This window comes from Phyllobates terribilis, unplaced genomic scaffold (assembly GCF_046119375.1).
Source record: "Phyllobates terribilis strain yellow unplaced genomic scaffold, ASM4611937v1 Scaffold_11__3_contigs__length_659146591, whole genome shotgun sequence".
NCBI classification, from domain to species: Eukaryota; Metazoa; Chordata; class Amphibia; order Anura; family Dendrobatidae; genus Phyllobates; species Phyllobates terribilis.
The window spans coordinates 441,327,420-441,350,461 of NW_027362771.1; the positions used below are offsets into that span (position 1 = coordinate 441,327,420).

At 41.8% G+C, this 23,042-nt stretch overlaps 1 protein-coding gene across 4 annotated transcripts in view; it reads left to right on the forward strand.

Annotated features, from left to right (window-relative positions):
* MFGE8 (milk fat globule EGF and factor V/VIII domain containing) overlaps positions 1–19,066 on the forward strand; it is a 64,936-nt gene extending 45,870 nt beyond the window's left edge. For 2 of the 4 annotated variants that reach the window (XM_073653265.1, XM_073653267.1), the window contains exons 7-10: positions 1,379–1,523; positions 7,217–7,419; positions 13,706–13,861; positions 16,518–19,066. In XM_073653265.1, coding sequence (XP_073509366.1) covers positions 1,379–1,523; positions 7,217–7,419; positions 13,706–13,861; positions 16,518–16,661 — 648 coding nt within the window. In that variant the 3' untranslated portion in view covers positions 16,662–19,066. The remainder of the gene's footprint in view (positions 1–1,378; positions 1,524–7,216; positions 7,420–13,705; positions 13,862–16,517) is intronic. The other 2 variants (XM_073653268.1, XM_073653269.1) reach the window with 1 other exon arrangement.
* The last annotated feature ends 3,976 nt before the right edge of the window (positions 19,067–23,042 follow it).

Consider the following 23,042-nt stretch of genomic DNA (forward strand, 5'->3'; position numbering starts at 1 on the left):
TCACCACTTAAATAAAAAAAGAACCTATACATGTTTTGGTGTCTACAAACTCGCAATGACCTGGAGAATAATAATGGCAGGTCAGTTTTAGCATTCAGTGAACGTGGAAAGGGAAAAAAAACAGCGGAATTGCACTTTTTTGCAATTTCACCCCACTTGGAATTTTTTTCCCATTTTCTAGTACACAATATGGTAAAACTAGTAATGGCGTTTAAAAGTACAACTCGTCCCGCAAGAAATAAGTTCTCACATGGCCATATTGACCGAAAAATAAAAAGGCTATGGCGCTGGGAAGAAGGGGAACAAAAAACGAAAACTAAAAAAAAAACGGAAAATGCTCCGGTCATGAAGGGGTTAACCTGCAGATTAACCACATATCTGCTGGTTAATAGTGTTTTTTAACATGATGGGTTCCCTTTAAAGAGGTTGTCCACTACTTTATCATTGATGATCTATCTTAAGGTCATCAATGTCTGATCGGTCAGGGTCCAACATCCAGCACCCCTGCCGATCATCTGTCCGCGGTGGCGGCCGCCGGCTGGAAGTGCTCAATTGCGGAGCTGCTCTGTCTTCTGATAGTGGTCATGGCAGGGTACTGCACTTCCAACTCAATCAAATCAATAGCAGGTGAAAGTGCAGTACCCTGCTGCGCCCACTATCGGAACAAAGAGTAGCTTTGCAATTGAGCACTTGCGGCTGGGGTGGCCGCCTACACAGGGAGCAGCTGATCGGTGGGGGGTACTGGGTGTCGGTCCAGGCCGATGAAACATTGATAACCCATCCTAAGGAAAGGTCATCAATAATAACGTAGTGGATAACCTCTTTAACTCCATTTGGTGTCCATTTTTTTTTTTTTTTCACTTTCAGATTTAGTTTTTTTCTGATGACTCTTCGTGATGGATAAGTTAAAATTGGATGAAAAAATAATGGCTCCCACTTTCCACTTGTGTGTGTATTTGTGTTTTTTTTTTCTGTTTTATATGGATCCCCATCACCTGAATGGTTGAGTCTGATCCGGAAAAACATATGAGGATAGGAAATGCACTGGAGGAATTTTAAAGTAGTGGCTTTATAAAAATGTGTTCTTAAATTCCCTCTCACTGCTATTCATAGTGAGTTACTTGGTATTTTCTGAAATCATCTTTTATAGCGGGTTCAAAAAAATGTTGAATTGCACAGGCAATATGTTTTTCTATGTTGACATTGCTTTTAGCTTTCAATAAACTATTAACTTTTATATTTTTGAAAGCATTCTTACTTTGCAGTGTATGTGTATATATAATATTTTTTAGTTTGGGTCATGTTATATCCTCCAAATGAGAGATGATTAGTGTAATATCACTAAATAAATGGACTATCTTGGGTTTATTCCTTTTAGATTTTCCATGGGAACCTGGACAATGAAGGCAGAAAGGCCAATATTTTGAGTCCTCCTGTCACCGCACAGTACATCCGTGTCTACCCCATGACCTGTCACAGAGGCTGCACACTGCGTTTTGAACTCTTTGGCTGTGAAATGAGTGGTAATTCTTTTTTTCTTTTTTTTTTTTACCTTTTTGTTTAACTGAATATTCTCAGAATTCCAGCTCAACTATTCTTACGATAACTAATTTTGTAAATAATTGAGCTCATGTACTAATATTAATGAAAGCTAGCCTTTTAAATATATTTTTTAAAATTTTAATATAATTTAAAGGGACTTTGTCACCAGGTTTTTGCTACCTCATCTGAGAGCAGCATGATGTAGGCCAACATAGCCTGAATTCAACGATGTATCACTTAGTTTACTGGGTGCAGCGATTCTCGCACAATCAGAGTTTTTAGATTTGGCAATGCAGCAGAGCTGAGAAAGCTAATCCCGCCCACACCCTCTCTGTGTACATACTGTATAGATAGTGAGCTGTTTATCACAGAAGGGGGTGGAGTTGGACTTGTGCCAGCTAGTCACAGCAATGATGATCACCAGGTGATTAAACCTTCAGTCTAAGTAACAGCTTGACATGTGACACATCATTAAATTCTGTGTTTTAACCCCTACCACATGATGTCATCCGATTATATAGAAAAAAACTGCTGACAGATTCTCTACATAAAATATTATATTTCCAAACTCACTTTTTTAATGCTTTATTTATCTAATCTTGAACAATTCTGAGTTACATGATGTTTTTGTCACCAAGCGAAATCAGAATTCTGCTAGTAGAATATCCAAGAATTCTGAGGCACCAGAGGATAATACTTAAAAAGTTAGATCTTTATTCCATATTAAAGAATCACAATGATAGGAAGCCAAGGCAATGTTTCGGCCATATCAAAAATTATAAATTAGATAGATAGAGATATATATGTGTGTGAAATGGTGCATGGGACTTTGACACTGGACTCATAGTTCTGCTAGTTTTCAGATCGGATATAGCCAAGTACTATGGCAGGCCTTGTAATTGTTACAGAGCTAAGCTGCTAGGTCTCATGTCTGACAGCGACATAGAAATAAACCACTATCTGCTTCCAAAGGCAGCCAGTAAAGTTTCCAATGCAACAAAGCAATATAAAACTAACCATTTATAAGGCAAAGTCTTTCCCTTTTTTATTGCTAAATTTAAAACCTCAAAGGAAAAACCCTTTTGTTTGCTTATTTATCCTTCTGTCCACATCTACTAAGTGAGCACTGTCTGTCTATGTCCCCCCCTTCCTTTCACAATGAACTTTGCACACTCTCATTCGATGCTTCTATATAAAATATAGGATCAGGATCTGACTATTGTGGCTCATGTACATGTTGTTTCCTGAAACAATAGGAAGGTATAGTTAAAAAAAAAAAAAAAAACCCAGTGGTTAGTGTGAAAATGTATATTTTTATTTTTGATACAGATTGTAATCTGTAAAAAAGAATGCTGAAAGTATTTTAAAAGTACATTTAACACAAAAATTTGATTTAAATAATAATGGTTAATTTCCTGGTGATGGCTTCACGTACATAAGTTGTTTTGTTTTTAGCCAAAGAAAAACCCTCTGCAGTTTTTAATGCTCTTTATTGAGTTGGGCTCAAATGGATCGAAGAAGGAGAATAAATAGAAGTCCTTCCTTATGAATCCACTCCTGACTATGGCTTAAAAAACTGCCATGAAGTTGCCACTACTTACTTATTGAATTCTCCACTATTCTGGTGTTTTCTGCCAATCCTTTAGTGATCATCCATCATTCAAGTGACAACCAATCGTTATTCTCAGTTGGTCAGTGCTGAGGCCAGCAATTGGCTGCAGCGGTCATATGAGTGAAACATTATAGAGAAAATATTGTAGACAATTCAGCTTCACATGTGTTAACTTGAGTTAAAATTCATAGTTTATTGGTAAGATTAAAACCTGAAGATACAGTGCGTGATGAAAAACCATCGATAGAGCGCTTTGATGGTTGATACTCGTTCAGTTTCAAAACAGCACTCAGGTAAAGACTAAACTCAAAACCTGGGAAAACTTTTTTTTTTTCTTTTTTCACCATTTCATGTCACGTGGAAATTTTTTTTCTTGTGTTTTTTTTTTTTTTTCCCATTAAATTATATGTTAAAATGAGTGGTGTCATTCAAAAGTACAACCTGTCCCTCAAACAAGCCCTCATGTGGCTGTCAATAGAGAAATCACTTTATGACTCTTGGTAAAAGGGGAGACAAAACTAAGACACAGATAAGAAAATTGGCCACAGCGGGAAGGGGTTAAACATCCACTAGTCATGGGTAAATTTAGCAAAATTGAGTAACTCACTGATTTGCAATACATTCATTAAATTATTTGTGCCTTTTTTCAAGTTGTTCATTTTGGTTTATTTTTTTTGTGTTTTTATACCATTGTGGATTTTCCAGAAGTTTTTGACAAATTCATAAAATGCAACTTTAAAAAACAAAAGTCTCAAGATTTGGCACAACTCTCAATTTTGAGTTTTGGACAAAATTTATGAATTATGTGCACCATTTAGATGAATGTGGCGCAAAAACTATATTCGGATACCTTAACTCAAAAAAGAAAAGTGACTTTAAAAAAAACAAAACAAACCGCAGATGATGTATCAGGCCCATAATACAGACAATCATAATGAACATCCCTTGTAAGATTCCTTTTCTTCAGTGTTTTCTCTAGATTCTGTTATCTAGAGTCTGTATCAACAGTGAGGAATCTGATCTGCTGTCTGGGCTGGATTATCTTGTTGTAACACTTACTATCAGTGTCTCCATCTAATGGCATTGAGTGACATTACACCACAGCGAACCATAAACACGTTCATAGAAGCCAGTGCCGGATGAGTCAGCTCAGTGTTATGTTCTTACAGGGAAGATTATTGAGAAATCACGCTGCTATTTGTATTGTTTGGTGATTCATAAAGGGTGGGGGTTGAGTCATGTTCTTAGATGAAAGCGAAGGCATGGTGTGAGCATCCACATCTCCCTCTCCCATAGTAATCTACTAAACTATTTGTTCTACAGTTTATCTAATATCTAGAGATGATGGAATCTGTTAAGATTCAAATTCAACAAATCGCGTAGATCTTCCAGGGACATTTGAATTGCATTGAAATTATTAGACAGAAATTGAATGTTCCTTATTATGATCTGATATCTCGCTATACCCCAGAGCATAATACACATAGAATGTACAAAAAAATCTCACCAGTCTCACCATGTCCTCCTGACTGTGGCATCCCCAGTACTTCTTTTGATTGCTAGCCCTCAGCCAAACATCATGAATGTATCACTCTAAGGCCGGTTTCACATGTCCTGATTTTTCCGGTACCGAAAAAACCCATACCGGATATGTCCGTGTGTGGCAACCGTGTGCCGCATCAGTATCACACGTACCGGCGCCTGGGAATCGGTGTACAGTTAGCGCTGTTCCCAAGCGCCGACTGCTGAACGCTTCCCTCATCATTGTCCCTTGCTCGCACTGTGATCAGCACGAGCAATGGACAATGTTGGGAGTTGTAGTCTGCTCCCGCAGTTTCTATGTGTGAAAATAAGAATAAAATAAAAAAATCCTTATACTCATCTGTCCGGAGATGTCCCCAGATGTAATCCTCTGACCACTGACGCCGGGGCGTCAGGACCCATAGTTTTGAATGGGTCTGCTTGTGTTGGTGTCTCCGGTACGTGTGACAACTGTTACCACACGTACGGGACACACTGACGTGTGAAAGAAGTCTAAAACTAGATGAAGTCCTGAAGCTGCTAATCAAAAGGCGTCGGGGATGTCGCAGATTGGTTCACAGTGCTCTCGTTCCGTGGCCATGAACTACCATGAACTCATCTCTAATAATATATTATATCCATACTGGGATTGTAAAGGTATTGTCCTTTACTGAACAGAAACTGCTTCGTCAATTCAGGGCCCTATAGAAAATAAAAAACACTCGCCTCTAGCAGTGGTGCTGTTCCAACAAGGTTGGCGCTATTGTTGTGCCACGTGATCATTGCAGCCGATCAGCAGTCACTGGCCGGCTACAGCCTTTGCCAATTTGTTAGAGCGCACTTCCAATCTGAGAATATTGATGACCTGGAGATGATCATGTGGCACAACAATGTCATGCCACCCGCCAGGAACAGAAGTGCTGACATCGTTGGAATAGCTCCTATGTGGTAAGCAAGTCACCATTGTTATTATTTTCTATGGGGCCTCAAATTGAGTAAGCAACGATTGTCTAGTAGTGGATAACCTCTTTAAAGCTCATCTCTGTTAACAGGAAGTGATATGGGAACACAGTGAGAGATCATGGATTTAAAGAGGTTGTGCTAAGTTTGGAAGTTATCCCAAGTACGGGAGAACTTCTTCCGGTACGGGAGAACTTCTTCCGGTACGGGAGAACTTCTTCCGGTACGGGAGAACTTCTTCCGGTACGGGAGAACTTCTTCCGGTACGGGAGAACTTCTTCCGGTACGGGAGAACTTCTTCCGGTACGGGAGAACTTCTTCCGGTACGGGAGAACTTCTTCCGGTACGGGAGAACTTCTTCCGGTACGGGAGAACTTCTTCCGGTACGGGAGAACTTCTTCCGGTACGGGAGAACAACTTCCGGTACGGGAGAACAACTTCCGGTACGGGAGAACAACTTCATGATTGCTGGGTTTACAACCATTGTGACCCCCCCACCCACCGATCCTGAGAACTGTGGCTCTTCAGAATCTAGCGGTGGTCGATTATGCGCACCTCTGCTTCATTCATTCTTAATGCCACGTTTGGCTGCACTTCGGCACTACCATTAAGAATAAATGGAGCCACTGAGCACATGATTGACTATCACTCCAATGTGAAAAGCTCCGGTTCTTGCGATCAGTGGGGCTCCTAGTGGACTCAACACTTTTTAATGCAAAATGTCAGTGGTCCTGCAAAACCATACCCACTCTCAATGTTTATCATTGGAATTTTTTTTTCTTTACTTGATCAGAAGATTGATTTCAGCCCATACTTAATATTTTTTATTTTGTTCTCCGATCAGAAACATCAAAAGTATCTTCCCCCTCCCAACCCAAAATAACATGCCCACTCTCCTGACCCAAACAGACATGTTAATGGCAGTCAGGGGAGATGGCTGTCACCTGACCGATCAGTCTTGTCATGTCTATGGCCTGCAGTGCTCTAGCACCATGTAGAGTCTGGGTAGAGCACTTGACAGCTGAGTGATGGGCTCTTGCTCACGTTGGTGTTTACTGTGTGCGATATGGCGGTGACCACACACACACACAAATCACTCTCATCCGTCATCTGGATTTTTCACCGGTGTTAATCAGCATCTCATTGATTAGGAACAGATGGCTGCTCGGCTCTGTGCAGCTCCAGTTTATTACTTGGCATCCTTGGGATCTGTTAAGAAAGAAGCCCTCACTCCAGGATCTGTTGTATTTGATGGTCGGAGCGCTCAGTTTGCTTTTATTATTTTGGAGATTTTAGGGCTGTTATCTATCCATTGTCTATACAGATCTGATTTTATTATACTTGTTCATAGCTCCTCTTCTCAGGGTATTTTTATGTCGATTTCAAGTTCTGTTTTCGAAAATCACAGCATTGCAATGACCTCACGGAAAACTTGCGCAAAAAAACTGCATATGATCGTAATGTGTGACTATATATACTCTCCGCACTGTGTTGCTGTCGCTTCAGAAGTCACGCTTGCACCGAGCTTGTAATTCTGAGCACTCCTCTTTTCCCACCCTTTTATAAACCGTTGTGTTACAGTGTATTTCAACACGGTAGGTTGCTCAGACCCCCTCGGAATGAAAACCCATATGGTTCCTGATAAGCAAATAACCGCATCCAGTGTCTTCAAGACATGGGGGATTGACGCCTTCACTTGGCACCCACATTATGCCCGCCTGGACAAGATTGGGAAGACCAATGCCTGGACTGCCAGCGAGAATAATCAGTCACAATGGCTCCAGGTATGTATTCTCTGTTGGTTGGGATGTGTTATGGTAATTGGTCAGTTTTAGTTTTTTGTTCATATTCTTCTTTCATTTTATGTTGTTCCTTTTTTCTCCCTGTGAGTAATAGATAACTAAGGCGACTTGTCTCCTACAAATTAAAAGATTACTTTGTACATAGAGTAAGGTTGGACCAAAAAAAAAAATTTCAGGTGCCAAGGTTTTTTGAATGTATTTAGGGTATTTCGAGGGTGTTGAATTCAAAAATTCCATTATTTTGCTGAATTGGTACTAGTTTTTGGCAAAAACTCCTCTAACACTCTTCACGATGTGTATCGTACACAAACTTTACATGTTTAGTGTGAGTGTATTGAGTGGGTTTAGGGGCAGTCTGATAGATCATTATTTTTACTATTTTTGGCAATACTATAGTGTTGAAGTATAGAGAGCAAATGATCACAAGTTGAAGTTCAGTAAGGAGACTGAATAAAAAAAAGTAAGAAAGTAATCGAAAAAAATATTAATAATAAATACTAATAAAATATTAATATGTTTAATCACCCCCCCTCTTTCCAATCTGAAAATAAATAAATAAAAAAGCATATTTGATATTGCTGAGTCTGTAAAAGTTCAACCTATTAAAATCTAAAATTAATTAACCTATATGGTAAACGCTGTAAACAAAAAGAAAAAAAATGAAATGCCAAAATTAATGTTTTCAGTCACCGCACCTCTCCACCCCCCCGAAAAACAATCAAAACATTGTATGTACCCCAAAATGGTGCAAATGAAAACTGTAGCTTGCCTCCCAGACAAACAAATCCTTATACAACTCCATTGGACGAAAAATGAAAAGGATACAGTTAATCAGAAAATTGCTACAGTTTTTTTTTTTAAACATAAAAAAATGGTTAAAGAAACTGTTTGCTATAGCCATAATGCTGACCTGGAGAATTATGGTGCCAGGCCATTGTTACGGTACATCAAACGGCAAACTCAAAACAACAATGCTGGAATTGCATTATTTTTTTTTTTTTTAAACCTCCCAATTTTTCCCCCATATTCTCATGCATTGTGTTGTAAAATGAATGGTTTTATTCAAAACTACAACTTGTTCTGCAAAAAAAAAAAACAAGCCCTTACGGTATTTGTATATGTGGACAGAAAAATTTAAAACAAAAGTTATGGTTCTTGAAAGAAGAATAGGAAAAAACTAAAGAAAATTTTGGCTCTGGTGGAAATTGGTTAAGTGATCCCTGAAATACCTGGCAGAAAAAATCAGTATTGTGATGCAAGAGCAACAATCGCCCACTGATCATTTCTCCTTTAGTCACAGGTCAGTGTGACTGCTTGCTGACCCATCCAAGTCCGTTTTCTTTTTCATTGACCAGGATGCCTGATCCAATTCTGGTCAGTCTGTGGGATTAAGCAGAAATAGCTGAGCACACACTGAAGCCTTCATGTGCTATGCGTTTCTCAGTTTTGTTTTGTTTGTTTTTTCCCTGAAGAAAATTTGACAAGATTTTGTGACTGTTGCCCCCTTCCCTACCCAGGGCTTCCACCAGGAATTTCAGGGCCCATACGGCAAAATTTTCTGGCCCCCTTGAGACTCCGCCCAGGCTCCGCCTTCACCTCAGCTCCGCCTCCACATCTCAAAACTTCCACATTCCCACCCCTAACTCTTGGAAAAACTCCACTTCTGCGCCACATCCTCACCAATCACACATTAACAGTTCCCATTGAGCACCAGATCACATACATAGCCAGCAGCTTTTGTTTTGGCCAAAAGATTTTTTTAAGCTGCCACCACGACAAGGAGACTTTTCTGGCCAGGCTTCTAATCTTTTAAACATTTGTTAAAATAACCAATGCTCTTTTTAGGTATATTTTTATTTATTATTCTTTAAGGGAATGTGTCGCGTACATTTTTTAAAATGACCAATAATATCACGTACAAAAGAGAAATTCCGTCACACCATGGCCGGACCACATATTACCACCACCTAGTGACTGAATAATACCACATACAAGCGACAAATACCGCCACACCATGACCAGACCACATATTACCACCACATAGTAACCAAATAATACCACATACAAGGGAGAAATACTGCCACACAATGACCAGATCACATATTACCACCACATAGTAACTGAATAATACCACATACAAGGAACAAATACCGCCACACCATCATCAGACCACATATTACCACCACATAGTGACCGAATATTACAATACTGATCATTAATAAAAAAAAAAACCCACAATACTAATATTACCATAAGTGCCATTGTACACAAGAGCTCTGTATATAGCGTCAGTGTACAGGTAATACAGTGAACACCAGTGATATTATACACAGGAGCTCTGTACATAGTGTATAGTGTCAGTGTGCAGGTAACACAGGGATCACCAGTGGCATTATACACGGGAGCTCTATATATAGTGTAAGTGTTCAGGTAACACGCTGACTCACGAGTGACGTCTGTAGTAGAAGTCCTTCATCTTCGCTTTTCTTGTTCATCCAATGCAGACCGCCATCACTTCCTCCAGCCAGGACTCGTCTCTGCATACAATAACACACAGTTATCTAGAGCACATTCCCCACTTTTTCCCCTTCTACTCAGCTTAATACAGACGTGCACCCACCATTAATATATGATTAGTTATTATGCAAACCACCATTCCAAATATAAATTGTAATCCACCACTGCACCCCCACTATCAATAAATAGCCACTTTCCCCACCTAATATATAAATTAGTTGGCACCCATACTCTTTCCGCCAATTCAATAAGTCACACTCTTCCAACCTCAACGCCCTCACGTCATCATTTGCAGTTCCCTTCCCCCTCTCACCATCATTTGCAGTCCCCCTCTCACCATCATTTGCAGTCCCCCTCTCACCATCATTTGCAGTCCCTCGTTCCCTCCACACTCCATCATTTGCAGTCCCTTGCACCCTTGCAGCCCCTATTGCTCCATCATTTGCAGCCCCCCCACTCCATCATTTGCAGTTCCTTGTCCCCCCTCGCTCCATCATTTGCAGTTCCTTGTCCCCCCTCGCTCCATCATTTGCAGCTCCTCCTCGCTCCATCATTTGCAGCTCCTCCTCGCTCCATCATTTGCAGCTCCTCCTCGCTCCCTCATTTGCAGCCCCCCCTGACTCCATCATTTACAGCCCCCCCTGACTCCATCATTTACAGCCCCCCCTGACTCCATCATTTACAGCCCCCCCTGACTCCATCATTTACAGTCCCCCCCCTGACTCCATCATTTACAGTCCCCCCCCTGACTCCATCATTTACAGTCCCCCCCCCTGACTCCATCATTTACAGTCCCCCCCCTGACTCCATCATTTACAGCCCCCCCCTCACTCCATAATTTACAGCCCCTCCTCACTCCATCACTTACAGCCCCCCCTCACTCCACCACTTACAGTCCCCCTCCCTCACCTATTTAATTCATTTTAGAAAGAAAAAGGGAGAAAAAAAAGGTTTGATCATACTTGCCATCACCTGCAGGCGCAGCTTGGATTGTGGTGTCCTGGCATTTCAACGGCTCTAGGTGCAATATGAGGGAGCTGCGTGGCTGCGGAGCTCCAGTAAGGCATTTAGCGCCGATGTGTGCGCCGCCAAAGGCGCTCGGCACTTTGCTACAGCATGGGCCCCAGTGAGCAGAAGCACAAGAGGGAGGGCCCTGACTGGGCCTGGGTTCCACCTCTGTACTGCTGCTCACCGGGCCCCATACAGCAGTAAGGGCAGTAATGTCCTGATGGCGGCCCTGCCCCCACCATTGTATATAATGGAATGGAATATAGAGCCATAACTAATATACATTCAGGACCATTAAAGGGGAAAAAATCGCTGCATGCCTGCATTTGTTCTAATATTCTAATCTCTCTCGTCCATGTAAGTCCATGAGTGCGTGGGAAACATTGGACCACACTCGGATGACGTCTGAATGCAGTCCGATTTCTGCGCTCTGACAGAATGGAGAAGATGGAGACATTTTTTTTCCATCTTCTAATCAGAGAGAACCGGATAACACTTTGGTCACACTCTGATAACCCTTTGATCACACTCTGATGTCCAGGTGCTTGTATTACTCTCTGGAACTGCTGTTGCACCATCTCTGGCAAGATGGTTTCCCCCATCATTCTTTAAAGAAATTTAAAAATTATAATAAAAATGAAAATTAGTAAAAAAAAAAGTGACTGACTAATTTTAGCAGATGCAATAAAAAGTCAGGTCTGTAGATGTGTATGACGAAGCATCCTGCAGGGGTCTTGCTAGTAAGCATGCCCCCCTTCCACCCCAGGTTGGATCACATGCCACATCCACTGCACTTTACTATGTAATTTTGGTAGTTTTTGTCTGACCACACTCTGACCAGTATAATCTGCCCAAATCTCTCGGATGAGAGAATCTATGGTCGTCTGCACCTGCCTTAAGGCCCCGTCACACTTAGCGACGCTACAGCGATCCCGACAACAATACGACCTGTCAGGGATCGTTGCTGCGTCGCTATGTGATCGCTGGTGAGCTGTCAAACAGGCAGGCTCACCAGCGATCAGGGGAGCAGCGACATCGTGGAAAGAATCTTTCCACGATGTCCTGCTCCTGGTTACCAGCCTGCTGAAGCAGGAGCAGGCTGGTAACCATGATAAACAGCGGGTTACTAGGGGCACTCGCGCACCTAGTAACCCGTTGTTTATCATGGTTACCAATCTGCTTCGGTGAGTGGGAGGTTACTTCTCACCGTAGCAGAGTGGTAACCATGATAAACAGCGGGTTACTAAGTGCGCGTGTGCCCCTAGTAACCAGCTGTTTATCATGGTTACCAGTCTGATCGCTGGTCCCGCTGGTCACACACAGCGATGTGTGCTGACTAGTGGGAGGGCAAAGACCAAAAAATGGTCCAGGACATTTTGCAGCGATCAGCGACCTCACAGCAGGGGCCTGATCGCTGCAAAGTGTCACACATAGCGACATCGCTGGTGAGGACGCTGTTGCGTAACCAAAACCGTGACACAGCACCGATCTCGCTATGTGAGACGGGGGCTTTAGAGTAGAGCAGCAAGTCACCTACCTGACTTTCGCTCTTTTCATTCTCTATGGGTCTACCGGAGAAAGCCAAGCACCACGATATGGCAGTGCCATAGAGAATGAATGGAGTGTCGGTCAAGCAAGTGCACTGCCACTCTACTGAAGTTGAATAAAAGTGCCATGTTCTGGTAATTGGTGGTGACCTCCTCTATCAGACCCCCACTTATCTAGATGGTATTACCAATCCTGTGTTTAGGTGATAACTTGTTCCTTCCTGAACCCCTTAAAGTGCTGAATACTTCTCATACATCATGGTGTTTACTCAGACATTACACCGCCATTTTTTTCAGTTTCACCATTAGAAGTATATATTTGGCATATAGGGGCATTGCTGGGCCATGCGTGGTCCTGAGGACGTGCTTGTCACTTTGAATAACCGCTGTCTCTATCTCTTTGGGAGAAGTTTGTGGCTGCAGAGCTCCTATATAAACAGGATACCATTTTTCTAATCAGTCTATTTATTGCACACTACATATATTGAAAAGAGCAGCTGTCAGCACCCGGGCAGTTTACACCGACACTGCGCGGACAGTAGTTACATCATGCCAGCTGTTACAGTCCTCACTATTCCCGCCATGCTTTTACCCCCATATATGAAAGGTTTTTTTTTTCATCCAAGTGTGTTAGTTTAGTTTGAGAACATCAAGAAAACCGAATATTGCATAGAAGTCACGCTTAGAAGCCAAGGGCCTCCACCAGCGTGACCATAAATAATGGCGTTTATATCAGGGGAAAACACAACTGAAATGAAAGTGATGATATAGTGAGCCTTTGATATACATTCCCCTCTATGGCTTTTCCCTGTGTTTTAATTCTTTCCGTGACCGACAGCAGTCCTGTGTAAATAAGTCAGCACTCTGATGTTGGAAGTGCTGTTTCAGCTTGAAAACAGATGTTATCTCTGTGCCATTTGGATTGTTGTGATATGGTCCCTGGCATTGTTTTCTTCCCGGCCTTCCGGAGCTCATTTCAAGTCACTTGATGAATAACTGGATTACTCCGTGTTTCTTTTACATGGTTCCTATATAGCAGAACAGTAGTACCTTTTACTTCCTTTTCATCGTCTTCTAGTTGTTATTAGTTATAGTTTGTCTTTTTGTTTCTTTTATTTATATTTTATTTGCCAAATAAAGATATTTTTCTATAATATTATTCTAACACTTTACATGTCCCATATCTCTTTACATAGATTGATCTAGGCGTTAATAAGAAGATCACTGGAGTTATCACACAGGGTGCAAAAGACTTTGGAAATATTCAGTATGTGGAAGCATATAAAATAGCATACAGTGACACTGGCTCAACATGGCTTGTATACCAGGACAGCCGGACCAAAACAGATAAGGTATTTTCTTCCTGCAATCCCATAATTTGAATAGACTAGTTTATCAACTTCTAATGATGTAGCAGAACCGAGCTTGTAATTTTGAAACCTATTTTGGCATCACAATGTGCAAACAATGGCATTACATTGGATTGCATGGACATTAAAGGGTTGTAGAGGCATGAGGTTAATGCCTGCAGTCACTCTATGTACCTGCAGACTTGTGAATCCTCACAGCGCACAGTGCACACTGTCAGAATTCTTTGGTGCTGGGAGCAGGCGGGCGCATGACTGCAAGTGTGTGATTTGCGTGTCGACTAGACCTGAGCGGCCTCGCTCAATGCAAGGTAATCGAGCGAGGCCAACATGTCTAGTCGGAATGTGGCTTAAAGAATGCAAATAGCATACTTGTGGTCACATGACTGCCTGCTCCTGGCACCAGAGAATCCTGACAGCGCGCACTGGTGAGGATTCAAAAGCCTGCAGTCACATAGAGTAACTACAGACTTGAGCCCCAAACTTGGACAACCCCTTTAAGCTACAGTCGTGACCAAAAGTTTTGACACTGACACAAATTTTGGTTTTCACAAAGTTTGCTGCTCCAGTGTTTTTAGATCTTTTTAGTCGGATGTTTCTGTGGTATAAAGTTTTTAAACTTTTTTGATGTACAATACAAAATTATATTGTGGTACCACGTTAGCCAGAAAAATGACAAAAGTATTCTCGGATACCTTTATTGGCTAACCAGAAAAAATATATACACCATCGTTCAAAAGTTTGGGGTCATTTAGAAATGTCATTATTTTTGAAAGAAAAGCACTTTTTTTTTTTCAATGAAGCTAATATTAAATGAATCAGAAATACACTCTATACATTGTTAATGTGGTAAATGACTATTCTAGCTGCAAATGTCTTGTTTTTATTACAATATCTACATAGGTGTATAGAGGCCCATTTTCAACAACCAGCACTCCAGTGTTTTAATGGTACATTATGTTTGCTAACTGTGTAAGAAAGCTAATGGATGTTTAGAAAACCCTTGCACAAGTATGTTAGCCCAGCTGAAAACGGTTTGGCTGATCTGAGAAGCTATCAAATTGACCTTCCTTTGAGCTAGTTGAGAATCTGGAGCATTACATTTGTTTGTTCTATGAAACTCTCAAAATGGCCAGAACACAAGAACTTTCATGTCAAACTCGACAGTCTATTCTTGTTCTTAGAAATGAAGGCTATTCCATTTGAGAAATTGCCAAGAAACTGAAGATTTCCTGCAACGGTGTGTACTACTCCCTTCAGAGGAGAGCACAAACAGGCTCTAACCAGAGTAGAAAGAGAAGTGGGCGGCCCCGCTGCACAACTGAGCAACAAGACAAGTACATTAGAGTCTCTAGTTTGAGAAATCGACTCCTCACAACTCCTCAACTGGCAGCTTCATTAAATAGTACACGCAAAACGCCTGTGTCAACGTCTACAGTGAAGAGGCGACTCCGGGATGCTGGCCTTCAGGGCAAAGTGGCAAAGAAAAAGCCATATCTGAGACTGGCTAATAAAAGGAAAACATTAATATGGGCAAAAGAACACAGACATTGGACAGAGGAAGATTGGAAAAAAGTTTTTTGGACAGACGAATCAAAGTTTGAGGTGTTTGGATCACACAGAAGAACATTTGTGAGACGCAGAACAACTGAAAAGATGCTGGAAGAGTGCCTGACGCCATCTTTCAAGCATGGTGGAGGTAATGTGATGGTCTGGGGTAAAGTGGGAGATTTGTACAAGGTAAATGGGATTTTGAATAAGGAAGGCTATCACTCCATTTTGCAACGCCATGCCATACTCTGTGGACTGCGCTTGATTGGAGGCAATTTCATCCTACAACTGGACAATGACCCAAAGCACACCTCCAAATTATGAATGAACTATTTAGGGAAGAAGCAGGCAGCTGGTATTCTATCTGTAATGGAGTGGCCACTGCAGTCACCAGATCTCAACCCCATTGAGCTCTTGTGGGAGCAGCTTGACCCTATGGTAAGCAAAAAGTGCCCATCAAGCCAATCCAACTTGTGGGAGGGGCTGCAGGAAGCATGGGGGGAATTTCTCAAGATTACCTCAGCAGATTAACAGCTAAAAAGGTCTGCAATGCTGGAATTACTGCAAAGGGAGCATTCTTTGACAAAAGCAAAGTTTGAAGGAAAAAATTATTCTTTCAAATAAAAATCATTATTTCTAACCTTGTCAATGTCTGGACTATATTTTCTATTCATTTTGCATCTCATTTGATAAATAAAAGTATGAGTTTTCATGGAAAACACAAAATTGTCTGGGTGACCCCAAACTTTTGAATGGTAGTGTATATGCAAGCTTTCAGAACACAGGGGCTCCTTCTTCAGGCTGGTTTACAAATGATGGTGGGGATTTTTGGTTCTTGGTGCCTTTCCATAGTTCTCTCTCTTGGGACTGATTCCTACATTTTATTTGGTATGCTATAAAGGAGACATTGAATTGGTTACAAACCATATCTTCACTGCCATGTGAACAGATGCTTGGTTTAGTCGAGCACTTGGCGGTTCTCAGCCTCTTTATGCGGGTGTGACTGTGATGTAATATGTAATTGTATATTGTGATTGCCATGTGATATTAGAAAACAAGTTCCTATTTTTTAATATCTGACTTTTGACAGGTGTTTCTTGGAAATACTGACAACTATTCCCACAAAAGGAACCTCTTCAGCCCTCCATTCTCAGCCCGTTATGTGCGCCTTCTTCCCCAGTCCTGGCACGAGCGGATAACGCTGCGGATGGAGCTTCTCGGATGCGACAACTGAATAGAAGAAGAGTTAATGACAGTAGCGTTGTGTACCAAGTGATCGATCAGTTGCCATTTTCCTCATATACTCCCCTCCTCTCCATGTAATTGTTGTCAGAATACCGGGGGGGACGACTCTATCAGTGGAAGGTCCCCCCCATCTTTGACTGAAGTGGAGCAGATTCCATATAACTACACGATTAAGCTGCTACGTTGGGACGTAACACTGCCAAATGCCATCATTAATGCCCAAATTAACAGTCCTGACTGATCTGGGGGTAACTTGTCTGCTGTAAGATATTCATGGGAGCTGTAATTCGTGTTGTGAATTGTCACCGTGTCGTGTAACCAGTTCAGTATTTTAAAGCTTTGAAGTGCACTGTTCATAAACCACAATGCTGCTACTCCAGCCACTGGTGCATCAGCATTGGACAACTAAAGTCCATTGTATTTCAGTATTCTAGTTCTACAGCACCTTTTTTAGAGTGAGTTGTAAAGAGTTAATACCCCAAATTTGTGTTGGCTATGCTAATGTTATTTTCCTGATCTGACCTCTAATGTTACTACTAGAGCATGACCTTCTGTCAGGTCATCAGACCAGTAACGCTGGCTCCTGTAAGGTCTGGCTGCGGTGTGGCATTTGTGGTCCCACCAAATGGTTTATATCTGAAGATGAAGCCTCACGTACATCTGCTTTTCTTCGAGGGGAGAATAACTCTTCACTTCTGGCATTTGTAGAACCTGTATGATTGCTCGCAGAGGTCCTGCAGCCCCATAGTAGGAGATCTTTAAATCTCAGCGCACACGACACTGCCATATGCATGAGGACCAAAGCTGTCCATACATCTTTCATCCTTAGGCCTCGTTCACACTTCACGTGAAAAAAAATACCAATTTTCATCATTGTGCGCGATATTGTGCTAGGTATTCATAGAAGATGGAGGATTTGTGGAGTTTTTTTGCGCTGCTAAAGATTGAGGATGTCAAATGGCATGAGATATTTGTCATGTAGTTTTAATTTGACATGTTTCGAAGTATAAGACTGTGTGCCCACGATGCGTTTTTTTAAGCGTTTCCGCAGCGGCAAAAACGCTGCAGAAACGCTTAAAAACGCATGGTAGAAGGCCTGCCTTGTTCCCCAATGATAATCCGCATGTGCTGCGCACATGCTGCGGAAATTTCCGCTGCGGATTATCATTGCAGAAAAAAATGCAGCACTACCAATTATTTTGCGGAAGCGCTGCGTTTTCGCCGCCATTGACTTGCATTAGAACGCATGTATTCCGCTTCACTAGATAAGGACATGCGGAATGCAAGCGTTCAATGTGCGGATGGTACCCAGATCTAGATTATAGGAGACTCTCCTCCGGACCCGGGTACCATAGAAACTGTGAAAAAAAGAATAAAATAAAAAATAAAGATTATACTTACCTTCTGGCGGCCCCCGCTGCACTCGTCCTTTCATGCCGGCAGATCGCGATGGGCTGAAGGACCTGCGCTGACGTCATAGTCATGTGACTGATCACGCGACGCTGACGTCGGCAGGTCCTTCAGTGTACCGCTGTCGGCTGCCAGGATGGAGGGAAGCAAGACTCCGGGGGCCATCAGAGGGTAAGTATATATTTATTTTTTTATTTTTTACCATTCTTTCGGTCATAGTATATAAATCCATGCCGTTTGCATGGATTTATATAGTGTGACCAAGTTGACAAGCACTTTCCAAGTGATGCTAAAATCGCTTGGAAAGCGCTTGACAACCCGCATGCGGAAATGCATGTGAAGAACGCTTCACATCTGCATGTCCCTGGCAGGAAAACGCATGTACAATCCGCATGTACAATCCGCATGTACAATCCGCATACGTTTTTTTCTGCCAGGGAGATGCAGAAACGCTCAGGAAAAAATCCTGAGCATTTCTGCATCGTGGGCACATAGCCTTACACACTACTTCTTCAGGAAGTAACCAAATAGGACATGGACATCCTCAATCTTAAGCAGCACAAAACACTCCACAAATCCTCCATCCTTTATCTACAACTGGTATGATGACCCGTGCATCCGCAGCACCTGAATGTTTTCAAGTACATTCTTTAAATGGATTATTTTAGCATAATCTTTTTTTTTAACTGAAATTAGTGTGTTGGATAAAACTCCATTTGCGACCCTTCCTCTCCAGCTTACTACGATAGATATTCAGTGTTGGCCAGTTTGCTTGTTTTTATCATCAGTAATAATTTTCTGTTAAAAAAATTTCAAAGCTCCTATCACAATGTTAATCTCTTCTAGGACATACATTGACTTGTATGGGTGATTTTGATCCTTGACTCAAATTAAAAACTGCCATGATTGTGGGTTTTTTGGGTTTTTTTTTTTGTGGACACCAGTCCACCAAAAAAAAAGAGAAAAATAAACATATGTATAGCATCTGTTTTTCACTTACAATGTTTTATCCATGCTTTCCACAGAAGTGTAAATGAGGCCTTAGTTAACTGTCAGCTGAGCATTTCTTCTGACTTCCCCCATACTCGAACGTTTGCATGTGCGATCATCCTCTCCCCGACATCATATGTTCACAGGTCTCAGTACACAATAGATGGACGGCTAATCCCGCTGAAATTGCAGGTTCAGAAGACTGTAAAGAAAAGTTACTAAAGGCTTCTCTATGGGCCAGCAGAAAATTGTCATTTCCGAAGCCTACAACTGCCTGGAAACCTGTAAATTACACCCATTCTTTGCAATGTCAGGGTTCTTTGTTGCAGTTTATGGGCGGTAAGCAGTGATTTCTATAAATTTCCACCATTCATGTTCTACAGATGAAGTATGAGGTCATTAAATTTAGAAAGTCTCAACCAGAAAGGATATGGTTTTATCATAGTGCAGTGTCTGTCCACAAATGTGGAGGATTGGTTATCACCTTTTTTATAAAGTCACTGTAAGGAGCACTTTAAGTAACTTAAAGGTTATCTACTGTTTTAAAAGGCTTAATAAAATCCTAAAATATTATTGGTGTATCCATCCAGCCTGTACAAAGTTTTTTTTTCCCTATATATCACTGGTGTGAAGATTTATCAAGCTAAATGTGCCAGAATTCTGGATCAATTTGTACCACAAAAAACTCCTTTAGGAGCGTGGCCTAACATTGCAAAACCGTGCATGGAAAAAACTGCATCACAATTATTGCACACATTTCTGGCACAAAGTAGTAGGTGGTGTAAACTGTAAACCACTAAGTTTGGCGCATTTTAAGACTATCTAATCTAAGTTTGCACTGTCTAAGGTCTGATTCACTCTTTTGTGCTTTGCTGTCTGAGTATGGACATAGACATTTATGAGGAGGTCGCGCTATTCTCAGGAGACTCGTGACCAGTCCCTGTATTGTGGTCCGTACTTGGATTGTGAAACAAGCATATGCCGGCCTAAGGCTAACCACTTCTGGGAGAAAAATCTTTTCAGGAAAAGCTCATTTTTTCAGTTTTCCTTTAATTGAAGTGTTTGTGCAGGATTTTGATTAAGCAGATTTTTAGAGTAGTAGAGTAAAAAACTGCTATAAACAGCAAAGAGGATTTTCCATACAAATAAGCAGTCTTCCTAGCGGTTTTGTACAGGATCTGCTTCAAAACACTGTGTGCCCATAGCCTAAAAATGTAACCGTATTGATAACTCTGATCCTACTTCTTTTTCCATGGTGTACTGTGATGTAGTTTTACATAGTACTGGTCGCAGCAAAATTTCATAGAAAAAGACTGGTCTATGGGTGACTGTTTCCGTATGACTCTAAAGTGGCATCTGATAAAGATGTATACTGAGAGATCCTCGGATGAGCTCTATAAAACGCAGCATGAAAAGACCCTTATTTTGTTTGCTAGCTATCACCATGCTTACTTCTGAGGGTGTGTTGATATGTGCTGGTACTGACGTGGGAGAAGGCCTACGCTACCACAGCTGTACATAATACAAAAAATGTATATAAATACTGCAATTTGTATTTAAAGAAGCCATTTTTTAGGATGCGTCTGTAAGGAATAGTAGTAATCTGATGCCTTATTTCATTCAGCAAAAAAAGTGTATACAAGCCCAGCTATATAGCTATATAAATGTGATATTTGCTCTTTCCATATAGCATAAAATCCTCAGGCGAGGTTCAGCTGAGTGTATTCCATGGTCCGTATATGAACCACAATGCCTGGACTAATCACGGGTCTCCCGAATCAAGCTTCATAAGCACAAGGCACATATGAGATTGGAAGTTTGGGTCGTGAGCCTCGTGCTCCGTTTGGGCATTGGAGAGTGAAATACGCCCGTCTGATCTCGGCATAACAGAAATTGGAGCATACTACATAGTGTAGTGCAGATCTCATTGCGAATGAAACTGGTTTGTGCACTTCCCCAGCTCTTTCGCAAAGGGTGAAATTGGTGCCTGTATCTGCATCAGAAATTGACATGCTGTTGACCTCAAACCCGCAGCCCTTGTCAAGTTATAGTGTGGATATATTTTGCAGCGAACGCAGGAGATTTCTTAAAATCTCATACACAATGCTGGCACTTCAGAAACGCAGTGGATTTTCCACAAGAGAATATGTGGCACCCCTGCGGGGGATTACCACAGGATCCATAGGTGCGGGGAGAGATGTACACTTGGGCAGTTAGTCTAGAGACGGGTGAAGGAGGAGAGAGACAGAGAGCTGTTGGCTGAGGACCAGTTAAGCCCTGAACTAGGAAACAGGTCTGTGTTGTGAAGCGCCCTAGAGAGAGGGACGGAGGCTAGAAGGAGAAAGAAAGAGATAAAACGATTATCCCTTTAGCTCACCCGGACACCGGAGTCCAAGATTGCTATTAATTCAGGAATAACATAGAAAACCAGGACAGATCAGGAGGATCTACTCCCCCTGAAGAAGGGGAAAGAGTTGCCAAACTTGACCAAGTATAGGACCAGGGGCCCAGAAAGAGAATTGGTAGCCCCAAGGAAAGGTCCTCATTGTCAGTTGTGGAGAAGGACCCCAAAGAAAGTGAAGGTGGCACGTTCAGCTTAAGGCAGGACTGATCCCAAACAACGCACACAGTGTTAGAGGAGGCCTCACAAATCTCCAGAGTGAATATCTCTACCTGCACCAAAAACCTGGTTACCCTCCTGAACTGTACCTGTTACCGGACATCAGTAAAAGAAAGGTACTAAAACAAAGACTTAATGTGTGTGTGCGCCTATTTTGACATTACTGCCTATAGCGTTCGTACAAGCCGTATGCCGATCACCTCAGCAACCATACACCGTTACCACAGGAGGCGTCGGGACACAATTCTCCCATCATCCTGACCCCCATCCCTTTACCGACGGTCCAGGGCACGGAACCGGGAACTGACCAACCGTGATCCCCACAGAAGTAACCCATCCATCCCGGTATCCGAGTACCCCTGTCGACTGACTCAGTTATGCAGTGGAGTATCTGCTGTTTTTGCAAAGTGTATTGTAGCAAGAATCTCGCTGAACATGTGGGATCCATTTATCCATCAGCTGTCAGTGTTTTTGCCTGTGAAATCTCAAATGTGTTAAGATATGGTGAGTAGTGTGAAAAATGCACAATCTTGGGACATGCCATGTTCCCATGTCAAAGAGGATTTATTCCTCCTGCGGTTATCAGGAATGCGGGACAGACAGATGAAGCACCATTGTATCTGACTGGTAACTGTAAATGTTAGTTGTAAATTATGTGACCGATTTGTTGCAGCAATTGGAAGTCTGTCCCATATATCTCGGTGTAGTGTGTTAAAATCCCAAGTACCTGTTGCAAAAGAAACGCTAGATGTCGAAATAGGTTTTCAGGTGCAGAAATTTTGGCAACAAATGAGGGGTGTTTAAAAAATTTTTGTTTTCATATTTAGGTAGATAAATTATTTAAGAAAATTGTACTTGCTACTTTTCAATGTAATCCCCTCGACTTCAGCACACTTAGTCCACTTTGCCACCAGCGATTGGATACTCTCAGAATAGACTTCTTGTTTCTGCAAGAACCCTGTTACTTCTGCTTTGACTGAATTATCAGGAACTTGATGGCCACGCAGAAATTTCATCGGGTTCCGAAATAAAAAGTAATCACTGGGAGCGAGGTCTGGACAGTAGGGTGGATGGTTAAGCTCCATGACGCCATATTTCCTGATAGCAGCTTGTGATTTACAAGACTTGTGACCTGCTGCATTGTCGTGAAGCAGCAACACACCTGCCAACAACTTCCCATGGTGGTTCACTTTGATTGCATCACCTAATGCCTTCATTGTTGAAGAATGGGCGTCTCTAGTCAGGCATTCAGCAATTATTTTTTCAACATGCGCCCTAAGCTGGTGCCTACCCTGCCTACCCCTTGTCCCAGCAGTGAGGTACAGTATAATGACCTGCAGGGATATTATG